The following is a 12,471-nucleotide window of genomic DNA, read 5'->3' as shown; positions in this document are numbered from 1 at the left end:
ACTATCAAACCAAAATTGTTATTCTTCCTCTTCTCTTGTGCTCAGATTCCGCTTGTGGGTTTCCCCACAGGCATCCGGTTGGCCACGGTGAGAACAGGATGCTGGGCTAGAAGGGGCACTGGCCTGATCCAGCAGGCTCTTCTGATGTTCTTAACATTTGTTGGTGATCGTAATACTCAGCCATCGAATCATAGAACTGTAGAGTTGGAAGGGACCCTAAGGGTCATGTAGTCCGTCTTCCTGCCATGCCCAACATGGGGCTCGAACCCATGACCCTGAGATTCAGAGTCCCGTGCTCTTCCAACTGAGCAGCATAGTTAAAATATATGGATTTTCCCCCCATTACCAGGCACAAAGGGAACTAGAGGATGGAATTCAGAATCATTCAGACCCCCCACTCCCACCCCCATGCAATTCTGATGCTTGCTCTGATTCAAGACCCAATTGAATGACCAGTAGTTAAAACATTACGTAATTCTTGGTGACTTAAGATGTCGGCGGATGTGATGGTGAAACAACAATTATTCGAAGAAAGAATGTTACATTTCAGGACAGTTGTACCTGGTTGCTTAAGGGCACCCGGATGTGGGCATGAAACATAACACAGGAGCCTTGCAATTCCTGGAAGATGCTGTTGCCACACGGGCCTTACAATACTAAAGGAGCACCAGCAATCAACACATCAGTCTCAAAGAGGGGGAAGAGAGTGTAAGAACTGCAGAGGTGAAACTGCTTTTCTTGTAGCACCCCCAAGGAGCAGTCTGAAGCCTCCATAAGTGCCCCCTTCCTGCATCTAGAGCAACGGCATTTGGTAAGTATACCACTGCAGAGAATGTGCGGTTGTGTTGTAGATGGGAATATCTTTTATAATTGAGGTTTTGTTAAAAGTTTTAATAATGTTGTTGTTGTTGTTTAGTCGTTTAGTCGTGTCCGACTCTTCGTGACCCCATGGACCATAGCATGCCAGGCACTCCTGTCTTGCACTGCCTCCCGCAGTTTGGTCAAACTCATGTTCGTAGCTTCGAGAACACTGTCCAACCATCTTGTCCTCTGTCGTCCCCTTCTCCTTGTGCCCTCAATCTTTCCCAACACCAGGGTCTTTCCCAAGGATTCTTCTCTTCTCATGAGGTGGCCAAAGTATTGGAGCCTCAGCTTCACGATCTGTCCTTCCAGTGAGCATTTTAATAATAGATTACATTAAAAAGCAAACTGATCTAAACAAAAAGAAAAAAGAAAAAAAGAAAAGAAAAAGGAAAGAAATGGCTTGTTGATTTCATCTTCTCAAAAATTCTCAATATACTGGTTGGTGAAGAATACTGTGTGAGAGAGACAAGGAAGTGAGGATCTCCCAAGCTGGGAGAAGAATGGGAAACTCCCAGGTGAAATTTGGGAGTCTTCACTTCCTTCTGTTTGGGATAAGGGCTAATACATACCTGTGAGAGAGGACCTTCTTCCTTACTCCTTTTCTCTTTCTTTTTATTTTTGTTTAGATCAGTTTGCTTTTTAATGTAATCTATTATTAAAACATTAAAAAGCAAACTGATCTAAACAAAAATAAAAAGAAAGAGAAAAGGAGTAAGGAAGAAGGTCCTCTCTCACAGGTATGTATTAGCCCTTATCCCAAACAGAAGGAAGTGAAGACTCCCAAATTTCACCTGGGAGTTTCCCATTCTTCTCCCAGCTTGGGAGATCCTCACTTCCTTGTCTCTCTCACACAGTATTCTTCACCAACCAGTATATTGAGAATTTTTGAGAAGATGAAATCAACAAGCCATTTCTTTCCTTTTTCTTTTCTTTTAAAAACTGGTATCGATTCCTTGGTCTCCCCCTCTCTCCAATCCTGGGTTGCATTAACAACCTGACTATTGGCCATGTTAGGACATGGGTTGCACTGTGGGTTAAACCACAGAGCCTAGGGCTTGCCGATCAGAAGGTCGGTGGTTCGAATCGCTGTGACGGGGTAAGCTCCCGTTGCTCGGTCCCTGCTCCTGCCAACCTAGCAGTTCGAAAGCACGTCAAAGTGCAAGTAGATGGGTGGGAAGGTAAATGGCGTTTCCGTGCACTGCTCTGGTTCACCAGAAGCGGCTTAGTCATGCTGGCCACATGACCTGGAAGCTGTACGCCATCTCCCTCAGCCAATAACGCGAGATGAGAGCCACAACCCCAGAGTCGATCACGACTGGACCTAATGGTCAGGGGTCCCTTTACCTTTATTGGCCCCGTTGGCTGAAGCTGATGGGATCTGATATCCCATAACAGCTGGGATGTCACAGATTCCCCATCTTGTTTATATGGTTAACTTGGTTTGCATTCACATTGCAGTTCTTTCTTTCATGCTGTTTCCCTGTTAATTTCTGCACCTTACTTGAGATTTCACTAGAAGGGCACTTCTGGTTAAAAAAGGATAAAGGTAAAAGAACCCCGGGATGGTTAAGTCCAGTCAAAGGAACTATGGGCTTGCTTTCTGGGTCATGCGGTCAGCAAGACTAAACCGCTTCTGGCACAACAGAACACCGTGACGTGCGCCGGAGTGCAAGGAAATGCAGTATACCTTCCTGCCACAGTGGTACTTCTTTATCTACTTCAACTGGTGTGCTTTTGAACTGCTAGGTTGACAGAAGCTGGGACAGAGCAACAGGAGCTTACCCCGTCATGGGGATTCAAACCCCGCCGCCCTTCTGATCGACCAGCCCAGGAGGCTCAGTGGTTTAGATCACAGTGCCACCCACATCCCTGGCACTTCTGGAAATGTAGAGAATATGGTGCAAGGTTAGCACCACTTTCATGCTATTTGCTTCTGGGTGGGGAAAAAATCAGTTAGCAAATAAAGTAGAAATGAACTAAACATGCACCGTACCCCACTAGATTTTCAGAAATGGTTGTATGTCACATGAAAGCTCAAATACAATGTGGAAAACAGGAGTCTGGAAAACATCTGGAGAACAGAATAGACTGCCATGTGGCTGCGGTGTTTCTAAAAGAAATATATAATGATATATTGTTGTGTTTCCCACCCTAACCCTATTTCTGATTCTTTCAGCTGCAGCCACTATGCCTCGTTTCTGGACTTCACCCTCCTCCTTCTGCCTCCTCTTCCTTCTGGCTTCCAGCTTTGCCTTGGAAAATGATACTGTGGTGGTCACCAGCAGCGGTCCCATTAAAGGCAAAATACTCCCAGCTGGCACTGGCTCTGTGACCGCCTACCTCGGCATCCCCTATGCTGAGCCCCCCATGGGAAAACTGCGCTTCCAGAAGCCCCTTCCTCATCAGCCATGGAGACATGTCTTAGAGGCCACCACCTTTGGTAACTCTTGCCACCAGGTGGTTATTGATTTCCTACCTAATTCAACCATATTGCTTCCCAACACACCACTTTCAGAGGACTGCCTCTTCCTCAACATCTGGGTGCCCCACCCACGGCCAGTCACACCAGTGCCCATCCTTCTATGGATCTACGGTGGGGGATTTATCAGTGGCACAGCCTCGCTAGACCTCTACAACGGGGCATTCCTAGCTGCTACAGAGAATGTCATTGTGGCCTCCATGAATTACCGCATGGGGAGTCTGGGTTTCTTGTACCTGCCGCCAGAAGTCCCAGGAAACGCTGGCTTGTGGGACCAAAATCTGGCTCTGAAGTGGGTGAGTGAGAACGCAGCTGTGTTTGGTGGTGATGCAGCCCGGATAACTCTCTTTGGTGAAAGTGCTGGGGGAGCCTCAGTTGGTTTCCACCTGTTTTCACCGGCTAGCCAATCCCTTTTTGCCCGTGCTGTGCTTCAGAGTGGTGTTCCCAATGCCCCCTGGGGTTGGAGAAATCCTGATGATGCCTTAAGAGTTTCGGTAAATGTGAGTCATCTCATGGGCTGTCCTGAAGCTAACCACAGTGCTATGGTAAACTGTCTACAGGGGAAGGATGGCAAGGCATTTTCTGACCTGGGGCCTCTGTTTTCTTTGACAACCGATGGGGAGTTCATCCCAGATGATCCCCAAAAGCTCCTGGAGACTGGTGGTGTTCAGGGCAAACCCGTTCTCGCTGGTGTCGTTGCCGATGAAGGGTCATATATGTTATTAATGCTATTTCCTAGCATCATAGGAAACGATTCAGTACTCACCAGGGAACAGCTCTATGAAGGGGTAAAGCAAACGGTAAAAAATGGAACTGAACAAAAGATCGTCAATGCTGCAATACTGAAGTACCTCCAAGAGAGCCATGGGCCAGAAAAGTACCAAATGGCCTTGACTCAGCTTTTAGGAGATTGCTTCTTTGTGTGCCCACTGGTTGAGTTTGCTGCAAAGGTTGGAGGAGCCGAGAGCCCACTTTATGTTTACTCCTTCGACCACCGTTCTCCCATTTGGCCTAAGTGGGCAGGAGTACCCCATGGAGCTGAGTTGCCTTACTTGTTTGGAATCATGGCATCCGAGTCGCAAACAAACCAATCGGAAGCTGCGGCTGAGGATGCTGAATTGAGCCGCCGAGTGATGCAATACTGGGCAGAGTTTGCCAGAAGCGGGTAAGGCATTAATCCTTCTGCGTCGTAAAACAAACACTTCCTGCTTATCTGTGTCCTAGAGGCCACCTTTGATCTCTGTGCAAGTTGTGAATGTGGTTCAGCTTGAAAAGTGTGGGTAGACCACTTCCCAGCATGTTATTGTTGCAAAAGGGTTCAGTTTTGTAGAGGCAGAGTAGGAAACGTCAGTCGAGGAGGGGCAGAAAGGTGATTCTCCAGGCCTCTCTAGCCAACCACCATGAGCCTTCCACCCCAGACCACACTTCTCACTTGTTGGAGCCTGTCTGCCTACCATCCTCCTATTAGGTGCAGGTCAATTCGGTGTTCAGGGCAGCTGTCTACCAGCTCCATCTGGTACACAGGCTGTGACCCTACCTGCCCGCAGACTGTCTCGCCAGAGTGGTGCATGCTCTAGTTATCTCCCGCTTGGACTACTGCAATGCGCTCTACGTGGGGCTACCTTTGAAGGTGACCCAGAAACTGCAACTAATCCAGAATGTGGTAGCTAGACAGGTGACTGGGAGTGGCTGCCGAGACCATATAACACTGGTCCTGAAAGACCTACATTGGCTCCCAGTACATTTCTGAGCACAATTCAAAGTGTTGTTGCTGACCTTTAAAGCATTAAATGGCCTCGGCCCAGTATACCTGAAGGAGCATCTTCACCCCCATTGCTGAGCTCCGAGGGCCTTCTGGCAGTTCCCTCACTGCAAGAAGTGAGGTTACAGGGAACCAGCCAAAGGGCTTTCTCGGTGGTGGCACCAGCCCTGTGGAACATCCTCCCATCAGATGTCAAGGCAATAAACAACTATGACTTTTAGAAGACATCTGAAGGCAGCCCTGTTTAGGGAATTTTTTAATGTTTGATGTTTTAACGTGTTTTTAATATTCTGCTGGGAGCCACCCAGGGTGGCTGGGGAAACCCAGCCAGATGGGTGGGGTATAAATAAAAATATATCATCATCAACATCACCACCACCATCATCAATCTTCTATTATTTATTGATTACCTGCTATTTACTCTCTGGTTTCTTTGTTGCCCCAACAGGAATCCCACTGGGTCAGAGGCAAGTGAAGTGCAGTGGCCTGTCTACAATTCCACAGAGCAGAACTTCTTTCATATTAGCGGAAAGGAAGCTCAGTCCAAACACAGGTCACCTGCCTCACACTGTGGTTTTCTGGCATCTCTTTTTTCAAATGCAACAGAAGCAGGTGAATTTGGGGCTCCTTTGGGAGTGGGAGTATATGTAGTTGCTCAGCTGTGCTCCCGTTGTGACCTCCGAGACAAGGAAATAAGTCACTATACAACCTTTAGAAGATAACTATAGGGAAGTTTTTTTTTTAAAAAAAAAATGTTTAATGTTTTGTTGTGTTTCTATACAGGTGAAACTCGGAAAATTAGAATATCGTTGAAAAGTGCATTTATTTCAGTAATGCAACTTATTATTTTTTCTTTTTCTTTTAATTTTTACAAATGCTTTCTTTTGGAAATTCCTCAGTAATAAAACAAATAGTTACAATAATACAAAAATAAACATCGCTATTACATTTCATTAATTACATTCCAATTATAATTGACCTAATTACAATTACAACAAATAAAGGCTTGACATATCTTGCTTTGCATGTCATGCATCTATCTCATATATTGGTTTCACCTTTTGAGTTGCATTACTGAAATAAATGCACTTTTTGATGATATTCTAATTTTCCGAGTTTCACCTGTATATGATGGAAGGTGTTCAGAATGGCTGGGGCAACCAAGTCAGATGGGCAGGAAATAATAATAATAATAATAATAATAATAATAATAATAATAATAATGGAATAGGCCATCCCTATTTTCATTGGAGAAATGTTGTAGGGTATGCAATTGCTAGCTCAAAATATTGAGGAGTGATATCATTGGAAATGGGCAATATAAAAGTACTCTTCTGAAGCATTACAGAAGAGCTCTTTCAAGAAAGGGAGCATATTTAGTTAACTGGCCAGTTTTAGAGGACTGTGTCAGAGGTTGGCATGTGAAGGACCACTGCTAAATACACTCATGGCCCCAGGCCTGCTCCCCTGATTGTACACCTGCCTCTTACTCTAGCTCAGTCAGTGGTGGTGGTGGGGAAGGAGAAGTTGTGGGCACTTGCTCATTGGTTCTCTGACAAGAAATCAGGTGGTAACCATGATGAGGAAGACGAGGAGTAGCAGCTTGTGATAATGCCACAGAGGAGGTAGGCTCAATAAGGAGGTAGGCTCAATGTTTTGCCCGAGGGCCCTCCAAAACTTGGAGCCAGTACAGTTGTACCTTGGAAGCCGAAAGCCTTGCGAGTCGAACCTTTCGGCTCCCGAACGCCGCGAACCCAGAAGGGAGTGTTCTGGTTTTTTAACGTTCTTTGGAACCCGAATGTCCAACGTGACTTCCGCGGCTTCTGATTGGCTGCAGGAGCTTCCTGCAGCCAATCAGAAGCCGTGCCTTGGTTTCCGAACGTTTTGGAAGTCGAACGGACTTCCGGAATGGATTCCGTTTGACTTCTGAGGTACCACTGTACTGTGAATCCAGAATGCTCTAGAAAAGGGATGGGGGAACCTAAAATATGGGCCCTGCATATATCTCTATCTGGTCCTTGCAGTTCTCTCCAGCCCACACCCACTACCCTTGTTTTTGCCTGGCCTAGAGAGTGTCCTTGATTGCAGATAATGCCTTTTGCTCTCCTGGATAGAGGATAGAGAGGGCAGTGTGAAATTCCCCACAACAGTATGTTTCATTCATTGCTCCAAGGCTCCTCCTTTCTGCCTCCCACACTGGCTTACCTGCCCTCCAATGGTCACTCTCCCAACATCCCAAATCCCTTAGTAACAGTTGCCAAGACTGCCCTGAACCCTCACCTCTCAGTTGCTTGCTTGCAGTTCTTACAGCCAGAGGGGTGGTGTATTAATAATAATAATAATAATAATAATAATAATAATAATAATAATAATAATTTGTTGTTGTTGTTGTTGTTTAGTCGTTTAGTCGTGTCCGACTCTTCGTGACCCCATGGACCATAGCACGCCAGGCACTCCTGTCTTGCACTGCCTCCCGCAGTTTGGTCAAACTCATGTTCGTAGCTTCGAGAACACTGTCCAACCATCTTGTCCTCTGTCGTCCCCTTCTCCTAGTGCCCTCAATCTTTCCCAACATCAGGGTCTTTCCCAAGGATTCTTCTCTTCTCATGAGGTGGCCAAAGTATTGGAGCCTTAGCTTCACGATCTGTCCTTCCAGGGAGCACTCAGGGCTGATTTCCTTAAGAATGGATAGGTTTGATCTTCTTGCAGTCCATGGGACTCTCAAGAGTCTCCTCCAGCACCATAATTCAAAAGCATCAATTCTTCGGCGATCAGCCTTCTTTATGGTCCAGCTCTCACTTCCATACATCACTACTGGGAAAACCATAGCTTTAACTATACGGACCTTTGTCGGCAAGGTGATGTCTCTGCTTTTTAAGATGCTGTCTAGGTTTGTCATTGCTTTTCTCCCAAGAAGCAGGCGTCTTTTAATTTTGTGACTGCTGTCACCATCTGCAGTGATCAAGGAGCCCAAGAAAGTAAAATCTCTCACTGCCTCCATTTCTTCCCCTTCTATTTGCCAGGAGGTGATGGGACCAGTGGCCATGATCTTGGTTTTTTTGATGTTGAGCTTCAGACCATATTTTGCGCTCTCCTCTTTCACCCTCATTAAAAGGTTCTTTAATTCCTCCTCGCTTTCTGCCATCAAGGTTGTGTCATCTGCATATCTGAGGTTGTTGATATTTCTTCCAGCAATCTTAATTCCGGCTTGGGATTCATCTAGTCCAGCCTTTCGCATGATGAATTCTGCATATTCATTACTAATTCTGCATATACATTATTATTATTATTATTCTACTTCTTCCCTGACTTTCCCAGACAACTGGCCTTACGAAACATGAAAACAACAGCAAGAACATGAAAGCACCCCGACAAAACCGCACAGATAGTTATGTTATCTGCCACACACATTTTGCAGGGGTTTTTAAGAATGGAGAAATGAAAAACTGGGAGAGGCAAATTGGGACTATCACTCCAGACCAACAACAACTGCAGGATCATAAGTTCCCCATTCATCCCCCCCCCCATTTTTAGAAAGGTTCTCTTAGGTTCCCACAACATTCTGCTACAGGATGCATGGTGGCTGAACGCTGCGAACCAGAAAACCTTGTTATCATCACTGTAGGAGTAATTTTTTAAAAAAATAAAAAAAGTCTGGCTGCAGCATTCTGCCTCAGCTGGAGCTTTTGAACGGGACCCAAGGGCAGCCCCAATTACAGCACATTACAGTAATCCACTCTTGAATCATAGAATCATAGAGTTGGAAGAGACCACAAGGGCCATCCAGTCCAACCCCCTGCCAAGCAGGAAACACCACCAAAGCATTCTTGACATATGCCTGTCAAGCCTCTGCTTAAAGATCTCCAAAGAAGGAGACTCCACCACACTCCTTGGTAGCAAATTCCACTGCCGAACAGCTCTTACTGTCAGGAAGTTGAGGTTACCAATGCATGGACTACAGTAGACCGGCTATCCCTGTCCAGGAATGGCCATAGTTGGCAAATCAGACATAGCTGGTAAAAGGCACTCCTAGCTACAGAGGCATCTAGGAGCACCCCTATACTAAAGGTAAAGGGGCCCCTGACCATTAGGTCCAGTCATGACCGACTCTGGGGTTGCGCGCTCATCTCGCATTATTGGCCGAGGGAGCCGGCGTACAGCTTCCAGGTCATGTGGCCAGCATGACAAAGCCGCTTCTGGCAAACCAGAGCAGCACATGGAAATGCCGTTTACCTTCCTGCTGTAGCGGTTCCTATTTATCTACTTGCATTTTGACGTGCTTTCGAACTGCTAGGTTTTCACCTGCTTTTTAGTGGGAGTGCAATGCCATCCAGAACAGGTAACTTGCCAACTTCTCAAACATGGGAACCACCTACCCACAGAGCCTCCATCTTCCCAGGTTTCAAACAAAGCTTATTGGTTCAAGAGAGTATGCCAATAGATTAATATGTCAAGAGACTAATCAGATCATGGACATGAAGATTTCCTTGACCTTCTATTGATCAGTTCTTTTCTTTCTTTCTTTCTTTTAAAAAAACTTTTCAGAGGTGTCTGAAGAAGGCAGCGCTTCACCCATTTTGGAGAAAGGTCCGAAGAATGTGACCCAAGACAATGGAAACCACACTTTAGGAACAGGTTAGCTAGGCCCACAATCTGTGGGACCTGTAGCCATGTTACGAAACACTACACTACTGTTTGGGATGTAGCTGTTCAAGACAGTTTGGTTCACTGCCACAATATCACAGAATGGTCACTCACTGTATTGTTACTTTTAAATAAATGTTAAAAATAAACGTTAAAAAGAAAATAAAGGATGTAGTAGTTCATGGGGGGCAAAGCTAAGTGAGGAAACAGACAAATTGCTGAGATATGAATTGAATGAAAATATAAACCCTATTCAGGCACTCAGTACCTCTGAGCACCAAATGCATGAATGGGGTCTCTAGAAGACATCTGTTTCCTCCCTGAGAATGGAAATCCTGATTAATCAGGATTCCCATCCCCAGAAAGCTCTATGCATCTCGGGCTCTGGCACATGGATGCCAATTGTGATCTTGAAGAGAGGGGAATGCGCAGCGGGTAGGGATGGAGGAGAAATTCAAGTCAGTTTTCATTTAAAGGCAAACACACCTAATTCACACTTTCTGGAACAGCATGCGAACCAAAACAGATAGCCTTCCAAATCAGCCCTTCTTCGGATTTTGCAATGCCAGTCTCCAACAAAACACACACCCTAGGTTAATGTACTGGAGAAACTGTCAAGGAAAAAAAGTGTGATGTATTAGGGGAAATTGCTGTGCCAAAATAGGAAGATTATTGCATCAAAAAAATTGTATGCATACCTGCATAAAAATGTACATATCAGGAGAATTTTGCACTAAAATGCTGGTGAATTTCCATGTTGTTGTTTAGTCGTTTAGTCGTGTCCGACTCTTCGTGACCCCATGGACCAGAGCACGCCAGGCACTCCTGTCTTGCACTGCCTCCCGCAGTTTGGTCAAACTCATGTTCGTAGCTTCGAGAACACTGTCCAACCACCTCGTCTTCTGTCGTCCCCTTCTCCATGAGGTCATTTTAAAATAAATCACAAACAGATGTGGAAAAGTGAAGACTGGGGGAAAAGATAGAAACAGGGAGAAACTGAAAGTGACAGATGTGCTCATCCCTACCATAGCCCTGCCAACATAGCAGTTCGAAAGCACGGCAAAGTGCAAATAGATAAATAGGTACCGCTACAGCGGGAAGGTAAACGGCGTTTCCATGTGCTGCTCTGGTTCACCAGAAGCGGCTTAGTCATGCTGGCCACATGACCTGGAAGCTGTACGCCGGCTCCCTCGGCCAATAATGTGAGATGAGCGCTGCAACCCCAGAGTCGGTCATGACTGGACCTAATGGTCAGGGGTTACCTTTTTTCATGGCCCTCAGGAGAAATTTGTGTGTGTGTGTGAGAGAGAGAGAGCATGATGGAACTCAATTTCCCCAGCACCTGCCATCTAAGGTGATGGTCTCACTCCACCTAATGGTCCTGGATACATCATCAGCCTTTCTCATTCTACGTAAGGTACTTATTTACAGATTATTTGTCACCTTAAAGAAAGCTGAGGTCATTTCAATCTGTTTGAGTATTACCGGTATACCGCTGTATGTTTTCAAGTAGGGTTGGAAATTTTTCTTGATTTTCTTGTTTTGTCTTTCTATAAATCACTTTGAGGGTTTGTTTGTTTTACAATCAAGCAGTATATATGTTTTCTGAAATAAAAAAAGAAAAAGAAACCAGGGACTTTATCGAACTGGCAGAGAGCAGGAGGAGGGGGTGAGTGCGTGGAGCAAACACAGAACTTTGTCCTTCTCTGAACCTTGGGAATCACAAGTGGGGTGGCTACTATAGTGCTCATGTTCTGCCTGAGAGTTTCTCACAGGCCTCTGGTTCACCACTGTGAGAACAGGGGCAAATCTTTTAAGTTGTCATTTAACAAAATGTAGGCTATATACCGCTTCTTCAGTGGAAAACCTCTAAGCGGTTTGCAAGGGGCAATCTGAAACATTCATTTAAAACCTACCCCGAAAGAGCAAACATTAAAAACAAGCGAACACCATTTTAAAAGAGGCTGATAAAGTCTGCAATCTTTAAAACTTGATACATAAAATAAAACGACCTGTTAGAACTGCGTGTTAAAATGACTCGCCTGTGACAATTACTGGCTGAAACAATGCAGCAACAATGCAGCAAAGTCTCCTGACTAATATCAATGGGCAGGGAGTTCCAAAGTCTGGGTACTGCCACCCTGGAAGACCAACTCTTTCCAACTGCAGAATGAACACCAACTGATAAAAGGTTCTCCAAGCCACTGAGGTAGGGCTGCCGTATTTCAAGAAGTAAAAATACGAACATAAAAAGCGATACTCAGATTCAGACACACATGTGCTGGTTCTATTTGCCAGCCCACCCCCCACCCCCGGCCCGGGAGCCAGCCCTAAATAAGGAAACACGACAACGACGTATGGGATAAAATTAGGCCACAACTATATCGAGTTCAGTTGTAGGAAACCTTGGCTTAGGCACTAGACAGCAACCCCCTCAGCCCCAGTTGGGTATGAGGATGTGCAGGGCAGACAGGTATTGTGAAGGGGGCTGTAAAACGAGAATTTATACAACGTACCCCCCCATTTTACCTGATGTTGGTAGTTTGACCTTATGTTGCCAGTGACGCCCGCAAACAACCCTTTAACTGGCCCTGCAGACGCCGCCACATGGGGAAGCATAATAACGCTATCCCCCATTCCGAAGATAGACTATAGGATACCATCCAAAGGCTAAAACTGCCAAATTTGTGACCATTGCTAGCCGGGGAGGAGATGAAGCAAT

General features: G+C 45.5%; 1 protein-coding gene across 1 annotated transcript; it reads left to right on the top strand.

Annotated features, from left to right (window-relative positions):
- The first annotated feature begins 516 nt into the window (after positions 1-516).
- Positions 517-6,704, top strand: LOC118081098 (cholinesterase-like). The gene is made up of 4 exons (XM_060271009.2): positions 517-811; positions 3,041-4,508; positions 5,554-5,717; positions 6,601-6,704. Exons 2-4 carry the CDS (start codon positions 3,052-3,054, stop codon positions 6,702-6,704), a joined length of 1,725 nt encoding a protein of 574 aa, XP_060126992.2. The 5' UTR covers positions 517-811; positions 3,041-3,051.
- Positions 6,705-12,471: the final 5,767 nt, after the last annotated feature.

Source organism: Zootoca vivipara, chromosome 2, assembly GCF_965207765.1.
Source record: "Zootoca vivipara chromosome 2, rZooViv2.hap1.1, whole genome shotgun sequence".
In the NCBI taxonomy this organism is placed as follows: Eukaryota; Metazoa; Chordata; class Lepidosauria; order Squamata; family Lacertidae; genus Zootoca; species Zootoca vivipara.
This window is presented reverse-complemented; position numbering and strand designations above follow the sequence as displayed.